Consider the following 26,060-nt stretch of genomic DNA (forward strand, 5'->3'; position numbering starts at 1 on the left):
CACTCAATTACTTTTTTGATGTACAGGACGGGTCTGGTTTGGGTCTAGTTCGCATCCATTTTAATATGATCCAAATTGAACCTATTTAAAAGTTGGGTGTAGGCCGGGCCGGTTCAGAATTGATAGGTCTGAGACCCAGCCAGTTTAGAAATTCGGGTCCAGATTGACTTTATCTTTCACCAGTAGTATGTAATGGTGAGGCCCACATGATGGATGGCTTGGATATTTCACCTGTGTCACACAGTGGCTTATGTGGTGGGGAGTGTATTAGCCGACTTATGTTAACGAGTGGGCATAGGAAAGCTCGGTAAAGACGCATACAAGTGATGAGAAATGCTCCAGTGCTCTACCAACACTAAGCAAGAGCAGCAGTATGGCCAAAGATTATTATTTTTATTTGGGGGGGGTGGGGGGGGGCGGGCGCTGGGGCTGGGGTGTGGGGGTGGGGGGCGCCAATTAAAAAAGAAAAACGAGAAAAATCAAAATGTTTTAATAGGCCCAGCTCAAATAGTCCAAACCCAGGGCCTAAGCAAGAGCATGTGATTCCCCATCCTATTAGCCATGGTCATGGGTAAGGTTTGTTGCTAATGGGTTTCGGTGGTGGGTCTTGCATTGGTGGTCTTGTCACCCCTGCAAGGGGCTGTTTCAGGCCAATACGGGTCAGTACAGCCATATCTATCATAGGGGTTACGTATCATGTACTGGATGATATCCAGACCATGCCCGAGGGAGACAAACATGACCGAACCTCAGTGTATAATTTTATTAGAGCATCATTAACGCTAGAAATATCAGAGGCTGGTGAACATATCTGCAACTCAAAAAAACAGAGCGATACTTGAGTATAAAAAGGGTTAAGGCAGCAATCCCCAGCATAAAAATAGAACATAACAACCCGAGAGAACCGGCCATAATCTTCATGGCGTAATAATAAAAATGATACCAGCTCTTATCTCTCAAAAATCAAGTAGGGAATAAACGTGGGAAAGAGCCTACTGAAAGTCGGGCTTTTCTGGGTAGGTGCAGCCGGACCTTTGGATGATCACATTGGCTGCATAACATCCAGCTTTTACACATTCCTCTATGGGCTTCTCTTGCACCAGCTGTGACAAAAATCCACCAACAAAAGCATCCCCTACAAAAAGGACAAAAAAAAAAAAAAAGATTCAAGAGAGAAATGCAGAAGCATGAAGAAGAAGGTGATGATTATTAAAAGCTAATTCAAAATGCCTGCACTGATTACAGCATGACACATTATTGCAGCCATCTGATCAGAGAGGTCAGCATGACTGAAACAACAAATCAACAACACCCAGATGCATAGCTCAAGTGGTAGACTGAGTGAAAGATACCTCATTTCAACACCGAGGTCTTGGCATCGATTCCCTAGTGGGGGTGGCTAACAGTGAAGTGTGATCTGACAGTGTGCTAACAAGCTAACAAAAAAAAAAAAACACAACAACAAATCAACACCTCCAAAGGAGGTGATTATATTCCGTAAGTCAGGCTGGTATATCCATCGGCTGGGCTACCTTTATGCAAAAAGAATGTATGGTTTAAATATAATTGCCAGCGGTCCATGTTCACCGTGCATTGCCTTGCCTGATTGGTGGAGCTGCCTTATTTTTGCATATGTTCTTCACAGAAGAGCCTGCCTAATGCACTGCTCATATGCTCAACATACTCACCAGGTTGGCATATTCTGCATCCCAAGGAGCGTATATCAAAGGCAGTGTGTGTGGATGGGGGTTCTTGCAAGATAACCAGACCACATTAAAGTAGTATGATTTTATATCCACCCTTCTTTTTTCTTTTACAAGAGTTATAAAAGATTTTCACAGCTTGTTTCGATCCGAAACTGTTTTTGCAGCCTGTTTGGATCCCACCCGATGATTTAGGTGGCGAATCAACAAGATCTAAAAAGCCAAAATCTAATTGATTTTTCACGACTTAAATGGAGTGGCAAAGGAAATTGGCATCCACTAGTGCTATCAGAAACAATAGCTGACAAGGGAAAGAAGATGCTGACAGAAACAGATAGTGCAGCAGACATAAGGAACAGAGAAAATCTGGAGCCATGGACAGAGGTTCTGAGAAAGAAGATGCAGCTGTGGTTTCAAAGAAACCTCCCAGTATCCTCCCGGAGCACCCGTCGTTGTTCATGGAAGCTTTTCCCAGAAGGGTGGTTCCTGATCAACTCTGATCGAGTATTTAGCAGAGCACGGGCAGGTGCTGGAGGTGGTCATTCTCTGATCTCAGAGTTCCTCAGCTAAATGGCTTTTGCATTCGTCAGAATGAGTTCTGAGATGAAGGTGGAGAAAGCAGTTTCAATCTTAAATATCATCTCAGAATGAGTTCTGAGATGAGCATTATTGCAGTGCAGAAGGCATGATATGGTCCGGAAGTTTTTAAAAAAAAACAGAGAAGGAACTATCAGAAAGGTGCAGAATCCAAGTACAACAACGATACTACCTCATTTTTATTTTTATTTTTTAATAAATCTGATCTCCAGCCAGAATGAAAGCAGGGGGATGAAGAAGCATACTGAAGGAGGGTCTTCTTCAACGTTCAGAGCAGATGTTAATAGAGGGATGCAAGAAATGAGGTCCTTTCATGATGTGGTTATGCAAGGGAAAAATATGATGCCGGAGTCTAAAAGAACAGAACAGAAGGAAGATGTGTGCGTCTGGAAAGAGCAAATGAAGAAACGTTTTGAAGTATATATCAGCCCAAAAATAGTTGGAAATTTCCTGGAACGAACTAAAGGACAGCTTTGTTTTGGCTGTAAAACCAGGAACATCAGAAGACAAAATAGAGAAATGGCTCTATCATAACTGTAATATAGACAAAGACCAGTGGGTCATCAAATCTCTAAATGATCGGGAAGTTTGGGTTCATCCCATTTCTCAAATCAATACAGATCGATTCTTCCTTGCCGTTGACTTATACAGAGAAAAGTTGGTCCAGGGCATTCAGATATGGGAAGATTGGTTGATCTTTGGGTACGAAGAAATATGGTTTCAAATATCGAATCTTCCACTGGAATTTTGGATTAATGAGGTTATTCTGAAGATAGGGGGATGCATTGGCCCGGTAGTGATGATAGATCACATTTCTGAAGGCAGCAAAAACATCCGATTTGCTTTCTTCATTTGACACATGGCATGGGAAACCAGTGTTTTAAATAGCGTGTAGCCTATAGCATGGAGTTTGGCCCTCTATCATCAACCACTTATTTCCCTCCCTCCCTCCGTCCCTCCCTCACATCTCTAAGTGTGACTCCTCCTTTTATTTATTTATTGAAACATCACAAATTCCGACTTCTTCTTTTATTTATATATTGAAACATCACAAATTCATGATATAGACCACAATTTGGATGATCCGGATTAGTTTAATGTAATGCCCCGTGTCATAGGTTCAAGTCATCGCCATTTTAAAGTAGGTGTTAAACTAACATAGAAAAAACACTTTTAAAAAAAAAAGAGATTTCAGGCAGCTTATGCTATTTACGTTACACACTACGCTACAGTGCATGTAGCTTACGCTACCTGGGAGTTACGATACGTACGCTACGCGTTACGCTACAGCACTACTGAAAATACTGCAGGAAACATAAATGAGGGTAAAGGGAGAGAATCGATGACTCGTTGCGGAGTAACGTCTGGATATTCCAGTCGGATCTGGATATCATCCAGACCCGGCGATCCGATTACTTTGTCCCTGTAACAGTATTGCAGCGTGTGAATTTGCTATTTATTCTTCACATGTATGCTGGATTTTAAGTTACTCTACGCATGCGAAGGGCTTCACGTATTTAACTTTACAGCTGAAGGTGGCTCGATAGTTCTGGAGGAATGTCTTTTCAAAAGGGGAGACGAGAACGATGGAGGGCTGTTTGCAGGAGTCAATGGAATAAAAGCAGATCAGCGGCAGACTCTTTCAGTTCGGAAGGAACTGGTGGCCTGGGAGGACCGAGATAGGCATCTACATCAACAACTAACCCTGCAGAACAGGGTTGAAATACAGATGGAGGAGATGTCTATCCCAACCAAAATAACTCCGGGAAATGAAGATCTGCATGTGGGACAGGGGTACAAGTTTATATCAGGTTCTAACAGGAGCTAGGTGGCGGATCCAGAGATGCATTCGGAAAATATCGGTCCCACATCACAATCATGCCCTAACTTATCAGAGGTTGTAGAAGCAGTTCCATTGGCTATGCAGAATCAAACCGCACCTGATCATCAATTATTGGTGGTGCAACATTCTGAATCAGGTGCGCAGACTGTCTGTGGCCCAGGGGATGAAGCAGATTAAAATTGTAACGCTTCGGATTGCATGTTTAGTGGGAGTTTCGGCTGGAGACAGGCCAGAAGATTGTGCAGAATTATGTGAGTTTGTAGAAAAGAGAGGGAGCCAGTTAAGTCATCAGAATATATACAGTCAAGAATTGGAAGATACTTCTAATGAGAGGCAAACAGTTAGATTGGGAACGTTCGCAGTTTCAATGACTCGGACTTCTCCCAGACTTGGGGCACAGGCTAATAAAGGCAGGTTAGTTTCTCAATGAAGATAATCTGCTGGAACATAAGAGGCTTGGGTTGTCCGCAGAAGAGATGTCAAATGAGGGACTTGTGTAAAAAGTGCAAGGCACAAATGGTGGCTTTCCAGGAATCTAAGCTGCAGGTTGTAGATCAGTTCTTGGTAAACTCTTTGCGGAGTGGGAGATCAAAAGAATGGATGGCTCAGGAGGCAAAAGGCTCAGCGGGAGGAATCATTTTAATTTGGGACACTAATATTTGGCAAAAGAGGACAGTTGGATTGGCAACTTCTCGGTTTCAGTGCTGTTACGAGACCTATCTTCATGTTATCGGTCGGTGTTTATGTATGTTTACGGTCCGTCGACCTTGAGACCTATTTTCATGTTTACAAGACCTATCTTCATGTTATTGGTGGGTGTTTACGAATAGGTCACTTCTATAGAATGAACTAGATGTTTTCCAGAATAAATGGAGCCTACCGTGGTGTGTGGGGGGTGATTCAATGTAGCACAATTCTCGTACGAAAAATCTAAGGGGGGTTGAATTACTCATACAATGAAAGATTTCTCACGATGGATAGCCAGGAATGAAATGGAGGATTTACCAATGAGAGGGCTGAGATTCACATCGTCAAATGGTCAGATTAATACCGCTAAATCAAAGCTGGATAGATTCCTTGTCTCTTCCGATTGGGTAGAAAAATATCCTCTTGTCCACAAAAGAGGTTTGTCGAAACCTATGTCCGACTATTGTCCTATCATCTTAGAAGTGGAAGAGGATTAGGGCCCTCACCTGTTCAGGTTCAAGCTCATATGATTATCAGTTGAAAGTTTTGTGGAGGTTAGGGAAAGGTGGTTGTCTTTCAAGGTGGAAGGTCACGCAGGATTCCGATTATTCCAAATGCTAAAGTTGTTGAAAAAGAAATTATTGGTGTGGAAAAAGGAATATGGAAGCTCCACGAAGAGGAATCCGTGAAATTGCTTCAAGAGATCCAGGTTCTTGATTCTAAGGAAGACAGTGGAGGAGCGGGGTTGGAAGGAGATATACAAGGCAAAATATAATGTGAGGCTTAGAGAGGAGGAAATCAAATGGAGGCAACATTCTCTGGCGGTTTGGTTGAAAGAGTGAGATAAGAACAGTGTTCGAAATATCGGTATCGCGTTACATATTGCATGCTTGGGATACGGATATGTATCGGTTATCACATGAGATATATTGGTTGTATCGTGTAATGTATTGTTGTTGTTGAAAACATGGGGAAACATTGGGAAATTGGTTGAATTTTTCAATGAAACTTCGGTGATTGTTAAAAAAGACATCAATACACACTTATAAATCAAAACATTACTAAAAACAAGTACACATAATAGGTTTTCTTTGTATGGGGTCCTAATCTATGAGTTGCCTAACCGAATTGATGCAAGTATATTCAATGTCTATTCATACAATTTATAAATGTAAGAAGACGTATGAAAACACAAGTGATGCATTCAAAAGCGAAAGAAGAATCACTAGATTAGGTTACATACATGTTTGATTTGATGTTTGGACTAGTGTTTTAAATAGCAGTAGCATGATGCGTAGCGCTTAGCCCTCTATAGCGTGTAGGGTAAATACGTAGCTTGTAGCGTACGCTACACGATACTTATATTTTTTAATTTAAAAATAGGATAAATATAATAAATAGTGAAAAAAAAAAGGAAAAAAAATATAAAAATGCTAAAAAGATGATTCATTTTATCAATTATAAGCATGTTCAAAAAAGTTATTAGTTATCATTTATCAAAAGCCAATCCACATATATAAGCCAAATCAAATAATTATCACATCAACGACTTTCAAAGCAAACCACTTTAATTAATAAAGTCTAATTGAAACCATAAGTCACAATTATGAAAAGAAATAAAAATCTCATAGGTTAAAAGTATCAAGTACAATACAAGTGTCACATTCCTCAGCATTAGAAACAAAGAAAACATGAAAAAAAATAATAAAATAAAATAGTAAAAAAATACACTGTAGCTTTCGCTACGGACGCTACGCACTTCGTAGATGTAGCGTACGCTACGAGGGATTTATGCTATTTGGGACGCTACGTAGCACTACAGCCCTGCTACCGCTACGCTACAGGCGCTATTTGAAACACTTGTTTGGACACAGATCACAAACGATTTGCGAGAAATTGGGAAATTTTCCGCAACTCGGCCCATCTCCTCCAAATCTCGAAATTGAAGTTCCCAATCCATGATTTTTCATGTTTAACAATTTGACACTAATTTAACATTGTTTACAGAAAATAAAGGATCGAAATTCGAAAATGCTCACCAGATCGAACATGTGGGATATATCGCACTACTTGTGCGTTTCGTATCACACTGGTGGGATACAAGATATATCGTGGGATATATATATATATATATATATATATATATATATATATATATATATATATATATATAGAAGCAACGAAAAGAGAATTCATTAAAAGGAAAAGCAAACAGCAACAAAGCAAAAAGAGAGAAAGCAAATAGCAGAACTGCTGAGGTAGCAACGAGCTCCTAACAACCTAAAAAAGTAAAATCAACACTAGAGAATTTCTTTACAGAAACAACCCATTCTAAAATCATCCTTTTAGCCCTAGCCCCCACCGCAGCAGCAGTTGCCGATCGGTTATTGAAACATTTTTCGTTCCTTTCTTGCCAAATAGCCCACCAGATAGCTAGGATGGTCATACGCTAGATTTGCAGGTTGATTTTTCGAAGAATGACCCCATTCCATGCCATATCGTCGATATTTAAAACATTGGATAACAATACAATTTTTTTTCATGCTATGACAAGTGCACAGGCTTGGGTTAATAAAATATTAAGTCTAGTGGTGGAAGTGGAAAGAGTCAAAAGGTAAGGAGAAAGTATGTGCTGCTATTGTAAAGTTCTATAAAGAATTGCTTGCAAAGGAAGCATGGTCAAGACCTTCTCTTGATATCTCTTTCTTCCCTCTTTATTGATGGAGTCGACGGAATTGTTGGAAAGCCCAAGTTCGGAGGGGGAAAAAAAAAACAGTCTCAAAGCTAGGGAAGGATAAGGCTCTAGGTCCGGATGGTTACTAACTTGGTTTATATATATATATATATATATATAATTTTAAATTTGAGGCACTTGCCTACAAAATTTGGGGCAACGTTTATTATTCTGATCCCTAAAACAGAATGGGCAGAAACGTTAAAGGATTACAAGCCTATCAGTCTTCTTGGAAGTCCATATAAGATTTTGGCAAAGAACTTGGCTTCCAAATTCAATATGGTTTAAGCAAGGTGATCTCTAAGGCTCAAGGGGCATCTGTGAAAGGTCGAAAATATCGGATAGTGCCCTTATAAATCATGAATTTATTGATTCATGTAAGAGGAAAGGAAAAAAGGGAATCATTTGCAAGTTAGATAGAGAAGTCACACGACCACGTGGATTGGGAGTTTCTTGATTGTATGTTAACATGGTTGGGGTGCGGCGACAAATGGAGGAAATGGGTGCAAGTATGTATTTGATCAGCAAAATTGTTAGTTATGATAAACAACGCACCGAAATGATATTTTTTTAACTTCTAGAGATTGCGACAAGGCGATCCATTATCTCCTTGCTTATTTTGGCGGTAATGGAGGCATTAGGGAGGATGTTAGATCAAGGGGAGTCGTGGGATTAGTAGAAGGTTTTTGGGTAGATAACACAGATTTCCAAATCTCACATTTGCAATATGCGAATGACATACTACTCTTATGTGAGGTAGATGAAAGGATAGCAGATAACCTCAGAATAATAATTCATTGTTTCGAGTCTATTTGGGGATTAAAAGTCAACACAGCCAAAATTGAAGTGTCGGGGATGGGCCTCTCCATGGAGGAGGTTAGTGGTTTTGCAGTTCGGTTCAGATGTAGGACCGGCTCCTTCTCGTCCTCATATCTGGGGCTTCCCTTATGCATTGGGAAGCCGGCTTAGCATATGTGGGATAAAATTATTGAAAGATTTGAATGAAAATTTCCATCTTGGACAAGTAAACATCTTTGGGTGGGAAGCTGACATTGATTAAGCCAGCAATGTCCAATCTTCCATTCTACTTTGTCCACATTCAAATGTCACAAAATCAATGGTGGTTAGACTAGACAAGATCATGTGAGATTTTTTATGGAAAGATTCGGAAGATACCATAAATTTCAATTGCTAAAATAGGAAGAAGTGTGCAAACTGACAGATCAAGGGGGTGCAGGATTGCGCAAACTAGATTTAATGAACAAAGCATTATTGGAAAAGTGGGTGTGAAGGTTCGACATAGAGGAAGGAAGCTTGTCGCGAGAAGTAGTGGGTAGAAAATATGGAGTCAAGGAAGGGGGTAGAATTAGATGGACAAAAGAGTCTTCTTTGTACAGGGCCTCCTCATTATGGAAGTTGGTTTCTTCATAAAAATATGATTTTTGAAAATATGAGATTTTTACTTGGGAATGGAAAGAAGATCCAATTTTGGGCAGATGTGTGGGTTGGGAATCAAAGTCTAAATGTTTTATTCCCTCGTCTAGCAAGTATAGCCATAGATGCAAATGTGTTGGTAGAAGAATGTTTCTCCATTTAAGGTGAAGAAGCAATTTGGGCCCCTTCCCTGCAGAAGAAACCATAATGATGAAGAGGTGGAGTTTCTATGGCCTTTAGATCTATTGTCATCTTAGTATCCAATACTTTCAGAGGAAGATACCTTCATGTGGCTCATTGACAAATTTTGAAAGTTCTTAGTGAAGTCTCTTTACAAGAAATTAGTTGGGGGGTACATCTCGCAGGTTGAATGACTCATAGCTCATGTTTGGTTTTATGAAACACCATTCAAGGTGGTGGCATTTGTGTGGTTGGTGGGCAAAAAGAAGGTCTATACCGTCAACAACTTACGAAGGCGTGGAATGATTATTCCAAATGTGTGGTTTAAAAAGAAAAAAGAAAAGAAAAGAAGAAGAACAAGAAGAAGAAGAAGCCCAAACGTGTGTGTGTTATGCTACAACAATGAGTCGGTCAATCAATTATTTGGAGAGGACTTCTCTCCCTTTTCAGCGTCTCATGGGTTTTCTCAAGTTCAGCGGATCGGCTTCTCTTGGCTTGGCGCAGAGGGGGCAAAAGTAAAGTTGGAAAACGGGTTTGGTCCTTATGTTTATTAGCAGGGTTGTGGTGCATTTGGCAAGAAAGAAATAGGATGCTTTAAAAATCATAGGTGCGATCCTACAGAAGTTCTCAATAGGGCAATGCAAGATGCAATAGAATGGGCGCATACAGCTAATATTTAACTGTTGAGCAGTTTCCGGTTTGTTGGTTTGAGTTGTAAAATCTTTGCTCTATCTGTTTTTTCTCTTTGTATTTTTTAACCTTTGCCTCTTTTCTAATAAAATTTGTTATCATCACTTCAAAAAAAATAAAAAATCACAGCTTCCACAATCTCAGTGACAAGTCATATTGTTTGGACCGGTGATTTAAACTAGACCGAACCATCAGATCAACAGTCTGTGCCACTGAACAAGTTACGTCATCCATCCACATCATTGATATCATGTACCCACTGTGGATGGGTGGTGACAGTGGAACTCTTGAGATTAGAAGATAACAGCAATCAAAATATTAGTTTCTCCTACTATTCTTTCCATATTTCTACAATTAAATAATTTATTTATGGACATTGGCACAATGTCATGGTGTGACCAAATTGAATTGGAGACCCAGTTAGGCCAAATCGGACACTTCCCTAGATTGAAGATCGGTTCAATTTTTAAAACATTGGTCCATACATAGTTTGCCAATGGTGATGATGAATTATGATGGCGATTAAAATTAAATTTAAGAAAACGATGGGGATGAAGAAGAAGATGATGGCACAGGCAATCATGGTGAATCCAGAAACGAGAGTCAATGACCCTCGGATGTGCATTTTATAGATTAAGTGACAAAAGGGTAATAGCCTGCCTTCCAAAGGTCAACATTCATACCAGCTTTCAAGGTAAACACGGGAATATTGGAAACCACAATACTTTTTGACCTGCAGACTAAGGTTTTTCAAATAACAGAAGGTGGCAAATGATGTTTTCTCTGAGGGAAAAGTAAATTGATCATCATGCTCATGAGAAATGAGAGGAGATTTCCTTCTTATGCATTAATTAATCAAATAAGATGATAAGGCTATAGTAGTCATTTCCAACAGGCACCAGTTTAAAAGCAAGAGATTAGATCAGTACTGCAAATGCTTGCTCATTCAGGGAAGTCGGAGCACGTACCTGCTCCATTGGTATCGACAAGCTTCTCCTTGGGTAACAGGATCACAGGGAACAACTTCACCTGTTGCCACAATTTGACATCAAAAACAGACTTTGACACTCTAAACAGATTAGATTTAGATGAATTCAAAGATCATAACCTTTCCGTCTTCAGCAACAACAACTGGATCAGCTCCTTGTGTGATGACGGTAATCCTCTTGTGGGTTCCAGATGCTTTTGGCCATTGCGAGATCTTCAATGCAATCTCCTCAACATTCTCAGTCTAAACATTAACAGAACCATCAATCAGCATAAATCATCATTTTGAAGCAAGAAAAATGCACAAGTTCAACATCAATGGACCATTACCTCCCAACCATGAACCTTAGAGAAGGTCCTTGCTTCAGTCTCATTCCCAAATACATAGTCCATATACCTGAATTCAAGATTAACTGAAGATGTGAGCAATGACAATCCTTTAGGAAATGCCAGAAAGGATCATGAGAAGGATTAGAATCTTACGGTAGAGCTTTCTCCTGCGCTTCCCTGAAGAATTCACAGATAAAGGGAGCAGAAAGGTTCATCGAAAATACCTGCAATGGAATGAGCAGATGTTGTATGAGTACCAAAACAATCAAGGGCTAAAAGAGAATTTAGCTCATGAAACCAGTGAAGACCTTGTTTTTTGCAGCAGCGTGTTCAGCTACAAGTTGAATGGAGTCTGGAGACACGGTGAGGAAAAAGCCAGCAATATAGAAGTACTTGGCTTTCTCAACTGTCCACATAAGAATAATATGAACCTGTTATTTGAAGAGAACATATTCCTAAGGAATCAAGTGGAGCGAAGAGAAAATGCATGGGAAGTACCAAGTGCCCAATTTTCCGGTCTCTTCAAATGTTCAAATTTGTAGCAATTTGCTGCTGATAAGTTTGCAATCAAGGACCTGTTGACCATTCATACAGACAATGCTCATCATAGATGCTATGGCGGCAGATATGGGCAAGACTGGTACTATAGACATTGGCAAGACTGTTACTAATAAAATGTCACTCTCACAGCAAATGACGATGACAGAGCTATTTATTTAATGAAAAAAAAAAAACCTAGCATATTTTGAAGAAGCAGGAAGACAAGAAAATGTGAGCTTGTGCGAATTCACAATAAAAGCATTCCCAAGCGACGAGTATACTACACATTTCCTTGCTGAATAATGCTTATTTACAATTTTCATGACAATATGAAGATGAGAACTACACCCACTGGAGTAAGAAAATTCATTATATTCAGTGGAGGTTTCATGCAATGCTCAGGTCAGAAGTTTGTACAGTTATGTTCACATTTTCAGTTTGTTCAAATGGGGCCCATTGTTCAGTGATTCAAACCATTCTGTGGATGGCCACACATAAAAAAATCCCATGGATTGGAATATCGCACAATAGAATATTTGGCCTTTTATAGGTTGTATATGACACGTTGTCTATTTTCTTTCTTTACAATCTATTTGTTGGCCAGCTTTCGTGTATCATCTATAATGTCACCAATTTCGATTACGAAGCCATGGAATGCACTTTTATAAACTAAAAACCCAAAGCCAAACAGTAAGATACACACTCTTGGCCCAAACACTGATAATACATCTTCAGTGAATTATCATTAATATTAATGCGGCAAACCAACACCATCGCATTACACCCACTTGATTAAATTGTGATATTTTTTTTATTTTTTTTTTAAAGGGAACATGCAATCACACCAACTAAAATGTTAAGGGCCAGGTTAGGCATACCCAAAAATGCAGACACACCCCCCCAACCCGAGGATGTGATGATAACGGTCTTGACACATTATTTTTACATTCTCCATTTAGACAGATTCTGAGTATGGAATGTATGGCATATCCTGCCATACACATTTCACAGGGTGCAGAAAATGACTCTCCCCCAGCAAAATATGCAGCCAGGGCGTATTCTGTTCCATTCTCATTCTCGGGGATGGCCAAAAAGGCCATGTCCCAAAATCAGCAAAAATGCACTTTCAGAATGGCACTCAAAACTTTGGAGCATTCATACATGCCATGAGACTCAGTTTGACAAAGATGCAAATCGGTAAGAGAAGGAAATCATTTCAGGAGAGATGTTGAGTCACATTATCTTTCTACTTTATATAGCAAAGAAAATGGGCTTGGCAGCTATTCATCATCTTACTGGTAGTCTAGTATACATGTATCCATGACAAGAAAGTGCAAACAACCACCAGATGAATCTACTCCACTCTCCTATGCAGAAAGATGTTGTTCCATAATTTTGATGACATGGACAATACTAATAAGTTTCAACTGGGCAACTCCATTAAAAAATACTTAGAAAAATACACTAGTCCAGGATTAAATATTAATTATCAGCTCATATGGAAGATTCCGTTGTTCAGCTTATATATACTAAAAGGATGTCATCCACTTCATCTGATTATCCATCACTGTGAAAGAATTTAATTCAGTAAGGTTATTACTCAATGTCAATGTTCCGAAACTGAACTAGATTTTCAGAGCTGCAAGGCCAAATAAAATCTATAGCAAGATCAGATTGTAAATGGCCATCCATGTATTGAGCCACAAATTGGATTTCACCAATCAACCTGCATGTTTGGCACATGTATGGCATGCAAGGTCAAGATTATAAGACCCCTACTTCATTACCCATCAAAAGAACAAAAAATCATTAAACGACAAATGAATCTTGAATTAAAGAATGAGATATGGTCACAAAAAGGATGAGAAGTCTTTTTCCTTTCTTTCCAAAATCACGAAATAATAGACAACTATATTGGCATTCTTCAAAAAAAAAATCTTTTTTTCTTTTTTGGTAGGTAGGGGGCTCAGACCCAATATCTCAATGTTGAAGAGAAGATGCATTCCATTAGATACATGCATGGAGCCTCATCCATTGTATATGAAGCACTTTGCATAGAAAACAGAGATCCAGTAGCAACATTTTATCATAAAATGATAGACCAAATCAAGATTGTGTAGCTACAGCAAAGTATAGAAAGATAACTGCAGAAGATGCACATGGAGAAACTGACCTTTCACCACCAACAACACAAACAGCACAAGTACCAGTTGGGGCAGATTCGTCCTCACAGTAATGAACCTTCATACAAAAAATAAAAAATAAAAAATAAAAAATAAAGATAGATGCACTCGACCACCAAATGATTAAGGCAAAAGGTGATGGAAGCAAAAAGAAAGAACAAAGGAGAAATGAACTTACATTAACACCTGCAAGTTTCGAGTTTTTCTTCATTTCCTCCCCAAACTTGTCCTTCCCAATGCAACCCATATAACTGGTTGCGCCAGGAATTTGTAGCATCCACTGCAAAACACATTAAAAACTCAACCTATTTGAACAATGAATTACCCAGAATAATAAGCGACAAAATAAAAATAAAAATAGCGATCAGTAAATACATACCTGGGCAACCTTGATTGAATTCTGAGTAGCCCCTGGATATATCAAAATAGCATAAAACTGAAATGTTAGTCTGTGTAAATGGATATAAAAAATGTATAAAGAAAGGTAATGACTTCATAGAACCCCGCCATCAATATAATCTGTGTTACCTCCTGCAATGTACTCCACATTGTATTTTGTGGTCATTTCTTCATACCTATGATTCCACCAAAAGAATCCATGTTCAGAGCAAGGTAGCAATTATATTCATAGCCAGTTGAACTGGTACATCCCATCTTATAATTGAAGAGATTCAAAAAGCTATCACATAATTGTCTCCACGAAACAACAACTTTTAGGGCTTTTTCTAAGAGAAATACTTTAAAACTTTAGCAGATGGTGACGGATGATATGTAGGCGGTAAGAAATTACTGAGAAATTACAACCATAGCATACAGGTAATCCAAAATAAACCATTCAAAATATGGGTGCCAGTTTAGATGTATCGGGAGCCAAAAATTGATCCAAATTGCATCAATATGATGAAGAGGTTAAACAGATTGGATTGACCCCAAACTTAGTATATAAAAGCTTTATCAAGTCCAATATCATCACAAAAAAATTGGGATTAATTGAAGATTTGTGGACCTACAAATTCTCAGCCCTTTAGAAGGGTATCAGTGCTAACCACTGCATTGGACAACAAACCAGGTCCGAAAACAAGTGTCCACGAATCAGAGCTTAGACTTTTTTACAAACCTGATTTTAGAATGTAACTTGGCTAAAGTGGATCCACAGTTTAGTTGGTTTAATTTTAGTTGATTTATGTCATGTGTACTATTTCTAAGTGCTTGCGAATCAAGCGTCATATGCAGCCAAAGTATCATAATTCTCCTTTTTCAAAAGAAAATGTCATTAGCAAATGAATGCAGACCCAATAAAATGAAAATAGTAATCTGGGTTTACAAGATTGTTTCTACAGAAACAAAACAGCAAAATAAAAAACAAAGGAACTTGAAAGGTTGAATTAAATACTTACATCGGCACATGCTTTTCCTCTGCAAGAATAGCATTATTCAACTTGATGTCGTATCTGGCATACAATTAGGCAGTTAATATTTCCAAACCATGAATATCTACCTCCAGTGAAAAAATTATATTCGTTTCCAGCAAAAAAAAAAAAACTATATTCCTCAATCTGAGAAAATCAACCCAATAACAACATAAAACCACGCCATGAGGCACAAATCAAACAAATAACCACCAATTTATAACACTTGAATCACTGGATCAAAAAAGAAAATAAATGAAATTTTACAAATGAGGAACCGCTTGCCAGCCTTTTCAGATTGAGAACAACAGAGATCAACCAGCATAACAAATTACACAAGGCCAGAGCCTTAACTTGAACCTCTTTGGAGAAGATAAGCATATAAACCAAAATATCGATAGTCTATTGATGCAATCACCTCACATCCCACATGTGCATGCTCCGCACATGTGCACAAGAAAAGGCTCACTTTCCCTTTTCAGCCTATCTCTACTTTCCTTTTCTTTCAAATCTATGTATTGGGAAAAATATCTACTTTCATTTTTCTTTCAAATCTCTACATTAGGAGATTTCCATTCTTTCATATCTTTATATTAGGCAATAAGTAATCTTAGATTTTTCATATTTAAGTGCTTTTTTATTTTTAGAGATTCTGATCAAAGTGCTTCATTATTTAGGTAGTTTCCTATTTTTCATATCTTAGCTAGCTAAGAATTCTATTTTTAGATTACATATATTTTATGGAAAATTGTGAGCACTCATTATAAATAAAGCCTAGGCCTATGGAATAAGACAGTTGAGTGATCTCTAGTTTAAGCTAGAGGATTGTTGAGCTGGTTCACAGTCTTGCACCAGTTTGGCATTCTTTTCTCTTTTGTGTTCGAATTCAATCTGATATGTTGAATCTTATTGCAATTAGTTTTTTTCCTTGATCTAGTTGTTTCAAATTGGTATCGGTGAAAGTTCTACTCTTGGGATTTTCTCTTTTCTCCTCTTCTCCATCTTTTTACCCACAATTTCCCCCCATGTTAATCCCAAACATACCCTCAATTCCTTAAATCAGCCCATTATTTCAGCCCCCCCACCACAAACCATGTATAATCTCCATCTCACCCAAACCATCACTCTATCCTAAATTCCACTAGTAAACAACCCATACCCTATCATACACCCAACATTCCCAAAACCTTTTTCATTTCCTATATTTAAAATTAAAAATAAAAAATAAAAAAAAAAATAAAAAAAAAAAACCCTTCTCGCATACTCTACGAAAGTCTGTTGTTATATGAGCACCAGAAGATGGACAACTTACAATCGTGAGATGGTTACAAAACCTCAAAATGGAATCGTATCAATCTTGCAACAAGTTGTTGATTTGATCACAAATCGGTTGGATGATCTAGAGACTCATTTCATAGTTAGAATGGATATTCTAGAAGAAAGCATTACTATACTTAAAGAAAAGAAGCAAGAAAGGGAATCAATCCAAACCGCCACACAGCCATGGATGACCTTGAAAGAGATTTAGAATCTGGGAATGTTGACTCAAGGCATCATGGTCAGAATTGTGATATCCAAGAAGAAGAATATGAGCCTAGCTATGGGGTTCAAAAACATCACTATGTGCAATCAGGAACTAGAGGAATGAACAGCCTCTGACAGCAATATCCAAATTATCCAAATATCCAAATTGTCCCGCTAAGCATGTCAAGATTGAGATTCCTGACGACAATGGTAATATGAATTCTAAAGTGTCCGATATCTAGCTAAAGTTAATGGAGCAATATTTTCATTTGTACGAAATGGAAAAAGTTGTCAAGTTATATTTTGTTGCCTTGAACTTAAGAATGGTAGTACACTATTAAAGAAGATTTGCAGCGATGTGGCCTTCCTCCTATAGGCAATTGGAAGGCAATGAATGCAAAATTGAAGCAGGGATTTTTGTCGTTGGATTATGACTATGAGATGACTTCTTTTTAGGAGTTCCTCACGCTTCAACAGGACAATCTGACTATAGAGTTATATGCACAACGTTATTATGACTTAATTATTTGTCGCCACCTAACAGAAACTGGAAGACAATAAGTGGCGCGTTATTATAATGGACTACAATTCGATAGTCAAAGGGAACCAATCACCATTTGGCTCAAGAGTGTAGACGAATAGTATCAAATGACTCAAAAAGTGCATGAGCAAAAGTTGGTGATAAGACATGGTAGCCCTCAAGGCGGGGACTATGCATCCACCTATCCCACTGCGAGTGGTTCCACAACGCGTCTTGAACCAGTCGCATCTCGCGATAACTTTCCTTGCAATTATAAATTTGGTCAAACCTCCGCCTCCAACTCTTTCTCAAAGTGTTGACATAAAGGGAAAGTTTGTTGTAGCAACTCGGGAGAGGTCGACCAACACTTGCTTCAAGTGTGGTGGTCATAAACATTATGCGACCTAATGCCCCTCTTGCAATATCCAATTTTGGGAGGGAGCAGAGGGTGAATAGTGCAAAGAAAACTTCATCCTAGACCAAGTGGAAGGTGAACATTAAAGCAGTCCAGAAGATGATGAGTAGGAACCTGAGGAAGGCTTAGATGACCTTAATGAAAATAAGTTGTTATTGGTGATCAAAAGGATTCCGATCGCACCAAAAGAGGAGGCCCAAGAAGATTGGTTAAAAACCAATATCTTCCATACATGCCTATCATGTGTTGGAAAGGTTGTCAAGGTCATTATTAACGAAGGCAACAATATGAACGTGGCCCCACAAAGCATGATGGACAAGTTGAAATCGCACAAGCATATGCAATACAAGATTGTGTGGGTGAATGACACGCTCATCCTCGTAACCAAGAGGTGCTTCTCCTGGATTGTTACAAAGAATCACTTTAGCGTGACATCATTCCAATGAAGGTCACGCATATATTATTGGGGTGCCCGTGGATATACAATAGGGAAACTCATAAACATCGTAAGAACACATATGACTTCATGTGCAAGGGAAAGCCCATTACTCTTAACCCTATAGAGGATGATGAACCCAAAGAGACAAAATCGGCTTTGACATTGTTTAAGCATGACCCAATTTGTGGAGGAAAGTCATGAACTAGGAATCATGTATGTTGTAGTAGGATGCAAGAGCGATCCAACTGGTGATGTTGTTGTTCAACCACCTGAGATTTGGGACATTCTGTCCAAATTTCAGGATTTGGCGCTTGATGAACTACTAAGTGAGCTTCCACTCATGCATGATGGCGAATGCTACAATCTTTTCGAAGAGGATTTACAAAGCAGTTACGACTAGATAAGAACTCGTCTTGAAGATGAATGAAAATCCACTTTCAAGACAAAGGATGGATTGTATGAATGGCTAATCATGCCTTTCGACCTAACAAACGCACGCAGTACATTCATGCAAGTGATGACGCAAATTCTATAGCCATCCATAAGCAAGTTTGTCATCGCATACTTTAACGATTTCCTCATCTACAACCATTCACAAGAAGATCATTTGGACCATTTTTTACAAAGTGATGAGAGAATTACGCCACGAGAAACTCTACGACAATTTGAAAAATTGTACCTTCATGAGTTCTAGTGTGGTCTTTCTGGGGTTCACTGTTTCAACAGAAGGCGTGAAGATCGATTCTGAAAAGATAACGGCTATTGTCAACCAACCTACTCCCATGGACATTCATAAGGTTCATAGTTTTCAAGGATTAACGACATTTTATTGAAGCTTTATTCGAAACTATAGTTCCATCATGGTGCCTATTACTGAACGTATGAAAACTAGTCCATTCGAGTGTACCAAAGAAACAACAAAGGCTTTTCAAGAAATCATGCAAAAATAACAGAAGCTTCAGCTCTTAGACTTCCTAAATTTGAAAAGGAGTTCGAAGTTGCTTGTGGTGCATCCCACATAGGCATAGGAGTCCTCGGCCATGAAGGACATCTCATGACCTTTTTCAGCGAAAAACTCAATGAGGCATGAAAGAAATATTCTACATTCGATGTGGAGTTTTAAGCTATTGTACAAGCTTTGAAGCATTACTGTCATTACCTTATTCATCGAGAGTTTGTGCTCTATTATGATCACGAGCCATTACATTATTTGATTTCTTAAAAGAAGTTAGTGCAAGGCATGCTAAGTGGAGTGCTCATATTCAGGAGTTCATATTCAACCTAAAACATCGGGCCAACATAAACAATAAGGTAGCAGACTCCCTAAGCCAAAAATCACATCTTTTATCTACCTTATTAGTCTCTGTTATTGGGTTCAAGGAACTTAAACGAAGATATGCAACAAATGATGATTTTGGGAAGGTATTTTCAACACTCACTGCTAGCTCCAGCACCGAGTGCCTACAATTCAGCCTTCATGATGGGTACTTAATATATGACATGGGATTTTGTCTTCTCAAAAGTTCCTCGCAAGAGCTTATTATACAAGAACTTCATTTAGGTAGCCTTAGTGATCACTTTGGTATTGATAAAAAACAACAGCCTTGGTTGAAGACTATTTCTATTGATCGGGTTTAAAGAAAGATGTAGCAGAATCATTGTTCGTCAATGTTGAGTGTGCCAACTAGGTAAAGGTAGCAAGCATAACACTAGTCTTTATACTCCACTGCCTTTGCCAGATGCTCCATGAGAAGACGTCAGCATGGATTTCATCCTAGGATTGACTAAGACTCGCCATGGCTATGACTCTTTTTATATTGTAATTGACAGGTTCTCGGAGATAGCCCATTTCATTCCTTGTAAGAAGTCCTCAAATGCCCTGTACATCGCCAATGTTTTCTTCAAATAGGTGGCTCATCTACATAGTGTTCCCAAAACAATTACATCTAATTGTGATGTTAGTTTATGAGCTACTTTTAGTGGACCTTGTGATATAAGATGAGAACTATATTAAAGTTCTCAAGTGCTTATCATTAGCAAACGGATGGGCAAATTGAAGTCGTCAACCGCAGTCTTGGGAATCTACTTCAGTGTCAAGTAGGTGATCATATTAGCTCATGGGACATCGTGTTACCACAAGATGAGCTTGCCTATAACTGTTCTGTGAACCACACTATAGGACTCTCTAATGCGGGGGCATTTTCACACCGGGTTCAAGTGGGGAGGCCTATGGGATGTAGGGGCACACTCGGGGTGGACGGCCCATGGAACCCATGGATTTGGGGACCGTGTAAGGTGGGTGGCTCGTGTGAGGCGGAACTCAAAGATTTTGGGTCCACGATGATGGTTCGGCTAAGGACCTAACCCATGGATTTGGGGGTCGAGCTATGAGATAAAAGGATTAATTTGCCATGCCTCTATCAGTTCGAGCTTTTAGAGCAAGTGGTTAATTGTCCTACATCACTCTCTCCGAGGTTTCCAGTAGACTCTTATACAAAGCTCTACCCCAAAAAAGGTGGGTCCTTATCATATTTTGAAGAATATAGGTGATTATGCATACTTGATCAAGCTTCCACCCAAATTGAAAATCGGCCTCATTTTTTATGTGGAAGACCTTTCAATTTATCTTAGACATCATGAAAACAAGAACATGGAAGAACAAGCTATCTAGATACCCGAGGTACCAAGCCAGCTCGAAAAAATCATTACAAATGTATTGGAAGATCATATAGTTTCCACGCACTAAGGAGGGTATCAGAAGTTTCTTCTCAAGTGAAAGGGCCGTCTGTGATCCGACATCAAGTGGATTTCAACAGAGATGATTTCCAGCATATCAACCCGGAGCTCTATGATGAGTACATTGCCATTAACTAGACGGCGTCGGCTTTTATCAAGCCAGGGGGGATTCATGCAATCACCTCACATTTCACACATAGAAAAGGCCCACTTTCCCTTTTTAGCTCATCTCTACTTTCCTTTTCTTTCAAATCCCTGCATTAGGAAATATATCTACTTTTCTTTTCTTTCAAATCTCTACATTAGGAAATTTCATTTTCTTTCATATCTTTATATTAGGCAAGAAGTAATCTTAAAATTTTCTTATTAAAGTACTCTCTTATTTAAAGTGTTTTTTATTTTTTATTTTTAGGGATTTTTATTTCAATACTTACTTATTTAGGTAGTTTCTTAATTTCCAGATCTTGATGAGCTAAGAATACTTTTTTAAATTCCATAGATTTTATTGAAGATTGTAAGCATTCATTATAAATAAGGCTCAGGATTATGGAATAAGATAGATGAATGATATTCTCTTTGAGCAATTCTCTTGTTTCTCTATGGTAGTTGTTGAGGAAGGAGAGTAATCTCTGGTTTAAGACTAGAGAACTGTTGAGCTTGCCCACAATCTTGCATTATTTTCTCTTTTGTGATTCGTATTCAATTTGGTACATTGAATCCTATTACAATGAGTTTATTCCTTAATCTAATTGCTTAATCTATTCTCATATTTAAAATAATAAAAAAAAAAAAAAAAACATGACGTTGTCTTGATAGCCTTACAAGATTGCAATGATTTGACCATGATCACAAATCGACAATAACAACAAAGCTCTACCAGCATACCAATGAAAATCCAAGAAACCAAATAAACACAATATTTGATGCAACCAAATGGCCACATATGCTGATTGATCAAGATTTGATGAAAAGGTTCGCATCTCACGCAATCACGCTCCGCACGTGTGCAGAAGAAAATGCCCACTATCCCTTTTTAACTCATCTCTACTTTCCTTTTCTTTCAAATCTCAATATTAGAAAATTTCCTCTATCAGATCTTTATATTAGGCAGGGGAATAATTTTAGATTTTTCTTATTTAAGCATCTTCTTATTTAGGTACTTTTTTAAATACAATACTTTGTTATTTATGTGGTTTTCTATTTTCTCATATTTTTAAAGTCCATGGCTTTTATTATAGATTTTAAGGTTTGATTATAAATAAGGCCTATGGCCTGTGGAATAAAACAAGTTGAATGGAATTCTCTTTTATGAAATTTTCTTATTCTCTACTGTAGATGTTGAAGGGTGAGAAAGTGATCTCTAGTTCAAGACTAAAGGACTGTTGAGCTTTCTCACAATCTTGCATTCGTGATCTCTAGCAGTTCAAGACTAAAGGATTGTTGGGTCTTTTCCCGCAATCTCTTTATTATCTTATTAATCCATTTGCTTCCCCATATGGGTTTGCATTAATATTGCTTCTATACCAGGAGTAAATTCAGATACTACCAGCAGTAATTTCAGATACCACAAAAAGAAAAAAAAAAAAAAAAAGTCATAACGATGAACACCAAAAACTATTTGGTCTTACAACCATGAAAATTTTCATAAATTGCCCAAAATCAGGAAAAAAAAAAAAACATCTTTTACAGAAAATTCACAAAAAATAAGCAAGATGATCAAAGGCAAGCAGTTTTGGAACCCTCGCAGTAAATAATAATAATAATATTAAAAAATAAATAAAAGTGTGCAGCCAAAACATGAAAATGATTAAAGTTTAGCCATTCAAAGTGCGAAAGAATAAAAAAAAAATTAAAAAAAAAAAAACTCGGAATAAATTCTAGAAGCCAGATCTTTGATGCAATGGAATAAGATCCGCTGAAATGTAGACCCTTTCTTTCTGAGTTAAAAAAATCAACCAACGCAGATACATAAAAAAGATCAGATTTTCAGCATTTAATGATCAAAGAAACCACAACAAATTGAGGGAAAAAAATAAAATAAAATCTGCAGCAAGTAAAAATATACAGTCCTGATCACGAAACCAACCATGAAAATGTGTTTCATCTTCAAATAAATGGAAATAATAAATATCTGGAAACTTGAGAAACAACCAACATACTCGAATCTACAGTTGGACAATCATGGAGAGCTAAAATGTAGTGGGAACAGCAAACTAGAGATATAACAGCCGTTCAACAGATCCTAATACTAGATCCGTGTTCCTTCATGCTAGGATCTCAAAATCATAAAAATCTACAGCCTAGCAACCAAAAAAAAAAAAAAACTCAGAATAAATTCTAGAAGCCAGATCTTTGATGCAATGGAATAAGATCCGCTGAAATGTAGACCCTTTCTTTCTGAGTTAAAAAAATCAACCAACGCGGATACATAAAAAAGATCAGATTTTCAGCATTTGATGATCAAAGAAACCACGACAAATTGAGGGAAAAAAATAAAATAAAATCTACAGCAAGTAAAAATATACAATCCTGATCACGAAACCAACCATGAAAATGTGTTTCATCTTCAAAGAAATGGAAATAATAAATACCTGGAAACTTGAGAAAAGACCAAAATACTCGAATCTACAGTTGGCAAGGACAATCATGGAGAGCTAAAATGTGGTGGGAACAGCAAACTAGAGATATAACAGCCGTTCAACAGATCCTAATACTAGATCCGTGTTCCTTCATGCTAGGATCTCAAAATCATGAAATTCTACAGCCTAGCAACCAGAAAATCGAAAGAAGAAAAAAAGAAAAAAAGCCAAATAATCCATATGGATCAGATCAACAGACGAGATCTCATCCATGACTACTGGAAAAAAAAATACGTTAAGAAAAACATCAAATAAAAATCTCGCATCTACGATTACAAAGCAGAGCTAAAGCAGAGAAAAAAACATTCAAAGAAAAAACTTCAGTAGATCTCGAGCCAAAGGAAATCGAGAAAACAATGAGAAGGAACGACAAATCCAGCAAATCGCAGCTTCCAGCGACAGACAACGAGATTTGCGTCCCTACAAGCTGAGATCTGCTGGAGCGACGGTGGCTGATATAGAAAAGGAAGATGGATTTACTTTTCCAGGAATTCGTTGTCCACGACCGAGGAAATGTCGAGAAGGGGATTCCCCATCCCCAGAAGAATCCCTTCGTACGCCATTGCAGAGATTCGTACGGGGAGAGAGAGGAGAAGACTGAAAAGAGAGGGGAGAGAGAATGCAGAGAAAAAGAGAAAGCGCGATCTGAGATGAGATTTCTGTTCTCTATTTATAGTGAGGGTTAATTGGAAGAGCAGTCGTGTCTTCACCAACCCCTTCGCAAGCTGGCCGGAGAAAGTCGGTACGCCGGCTCGGTCACCGCGACAGGAAGGAGATTGGCCGTGTACCGGACACCGGCCACCTCCCTGGTGTGTTGACGTCACCTAGTTCTGTGGCCCCACTATGAGTTACCTGTTATACCCAAACCGTCTGTCTATATTTTGAGAACCTTATAAGAGTTAATATAAAAAAGAAGATAGATTCATAAATCAATAAATCAAGTGGACCACATTGCATAAAGCAGCGGAGGATTGAATATATACCATTGAAACTCTTTTGGTGGTCACAAGGAGTTTTGGATCAATATAATATTTGCATTTCCTATTCATCCTTATGAACAGGTTGGACAGAAAATAAAAGTTATAATAGACCTTTCAAATGTTTTACTGGTGAGAATAATTGTTACACTGTTATTTGTAGTATGGTTTACTTCAGCTTTGGATGTGATTAATTTTTGAGCTCATGTTCTAAAATGATATTACCAAATGGATGAATGGTGTGGATATAATAAATACATCATTATAAGGTCGTATAACTTTGATCTCCTCTGAACCGTTCATACAGAAGACGGAGGAGCATCAACGCTAGTCTTCACACGACACATACATACCATCCAGGTTGGTGGTGTGTGGTATACCACACAATCCACTCCAACCATGACGCAGGTGGACACAGATAAAATCGAGGATGGCTGCCAAATGAATATAGGGCCCACTGTGATGTATCAACACCGATCATCCTATACGTCAGCCTGATTTAGGCCATGAACCCAAAAATGAGGCAGATCCAAAGCTTTAGTGGACCACACACAGAAAACAGTGGAATTTGAGTGTTTGCCATATAAAAATTTATGTGGCCCGTAGAAGTTTTGGCTAAAGTTGATATTTGTGTTTACCCCTTATCAATGTTTTTATGACCTCATGAACAGGTTAGATGACAAATAAACATTAATATGTCCCCAATAAACAAAATAACTTTTAATGGCAGACATTTAAGGCCATTGTTTCCTGTGATATAGGCCACTTGAGCATTTCATTTGTCTCAATTTTGACTTAGGCTCTAAAATCTTCTAATAAAACAGATGGACAATGTGGATATGTCACGCACATCACATTGGGGGTCCACAAATGCAAGTCAACTTTTTTAGACCAATTTTCGATAAGAAAATGCATTTGAAATTTCAAATGGGGGGAAAGGTAATAATGACCCTTTTCAAGAATATTTCCATATTCTCCCAAAATCAATCAGGCCCTTATGCAAAACTTTGTGGCATGCAGCTCTTGTGCTTAAGAGGCAGGTGGGGCCACCATGATATTTTCGGTAAAATCCACCTAGTTCATCCGTTATGTCAGATGACATCTCTAAATAATAAAGCAAATCTAAAATTCAAGTGGGCCACGCAATAGGAACAAGTGAGTAAGTAACTACAGTTGAAATCTCCCTTAGTCCACCGTAATATTTATATAACATTCAAACCCTTGGGAAGACCATTCTTACTAGGGATGAACTGAATGGAGATGAAAGTCGGCGGATACAACCCGACCGTGACCAACCCGGCATTGGGTTGGGCTCGGGCAGGATGTATCGAGTTCAATCTTAGGCTTGGGCTATACAAATGCTGACCTGATTAAACTTGGATTGAGCTTGGATTTAGGTCTCTGGTTGCCCAACTCAACCTGGACCTGATCAATATATAAGTTGCTTATAAATTATAATCGAGCATGGATCGTCTATGTTGAAGGCATATGAA

At 38.3% G+C, this 26,060-nt stretch overlaps 1 protein-coding gene across 1 annotated transcript; it reads right to left on the minus strand.

The window, feature by feature from the left end:
- Window positions 1-739: 739 nt before the first annotated feature.
- LOC131245917 (adenosine kinase 2) lies at window positions 740-24,319 on the minus strand. The gene is made up of 13 exons (XM_058245696.1): window positions 24,071-24,319; window positions 15,306-15,359; window positions 14,437-14,483; window positions 14,288-14,319; window positions 14,087-14,188; window positions 13,899-13,966; window positions 11,684-11,760; window positions 11,494-11,591; window positions 11,339-11,409; window positions 11,186-11,252; window positions 10,977-11,099; window positions 10,837-10,897; window positions 740-1,135 (listed from the first exon to the last, which is right to left on the minus strand). The coding sequence occupies exons 1-13, from the start codon at window positions 24,151-24,153 to the stop codon at window positions 993-995; spliced, it is 1,026 nt and encodes a 341-aa protein (XP_058101679.1). The 5' UTR covers window positions 24,154-24,319; the 3' UTR covers window positions 740-992.
- Between the last annotated feature and the right edge of the window lie 1,741 nt (window positions 24,320-26,060).

The sequence above is a fragment of the Magnolia sinica genome, chromosome 5 (assembly GCF_029962835.1).
Source record: "Magnolia sinica isolate HGM2019 chromosome 5, MsV1, whole genome shotgun sequence".
Taxonomy (NCBI): domain Eukaryota; kingdom Viridiplantae; phylum Streptophyta; class Magnoliopsida; order Magnoliales; family Magnoliaceae; genus Magnolia; species Magnolia sinica.

Excerpts from the sequence above, each read along its gene's own strand:
- LOC131245917 (XM_058245696.1), bottom strand. The coding sequence starts at position 24,153 with ATGGCGTACGAAGGGATTCTTCTGGGGATGGGGAATCCCCTTCTCGAC. Across the intron at positions 15,360-24,070 it reads GACAACGAATTCCTGGAAAA|ATACGACATCAAGTTGAATA; the intron begins GTAAATCCATCT and ends ATTGTATGCCAG. Across the intron at positions 11,253-11,338 it reads GCGCAGGAGAAAGCTCTACC|GTATATGGACTATGTATTTG; the intron begins GTAAGATTCTAA and ends TCTTGAATTCAG.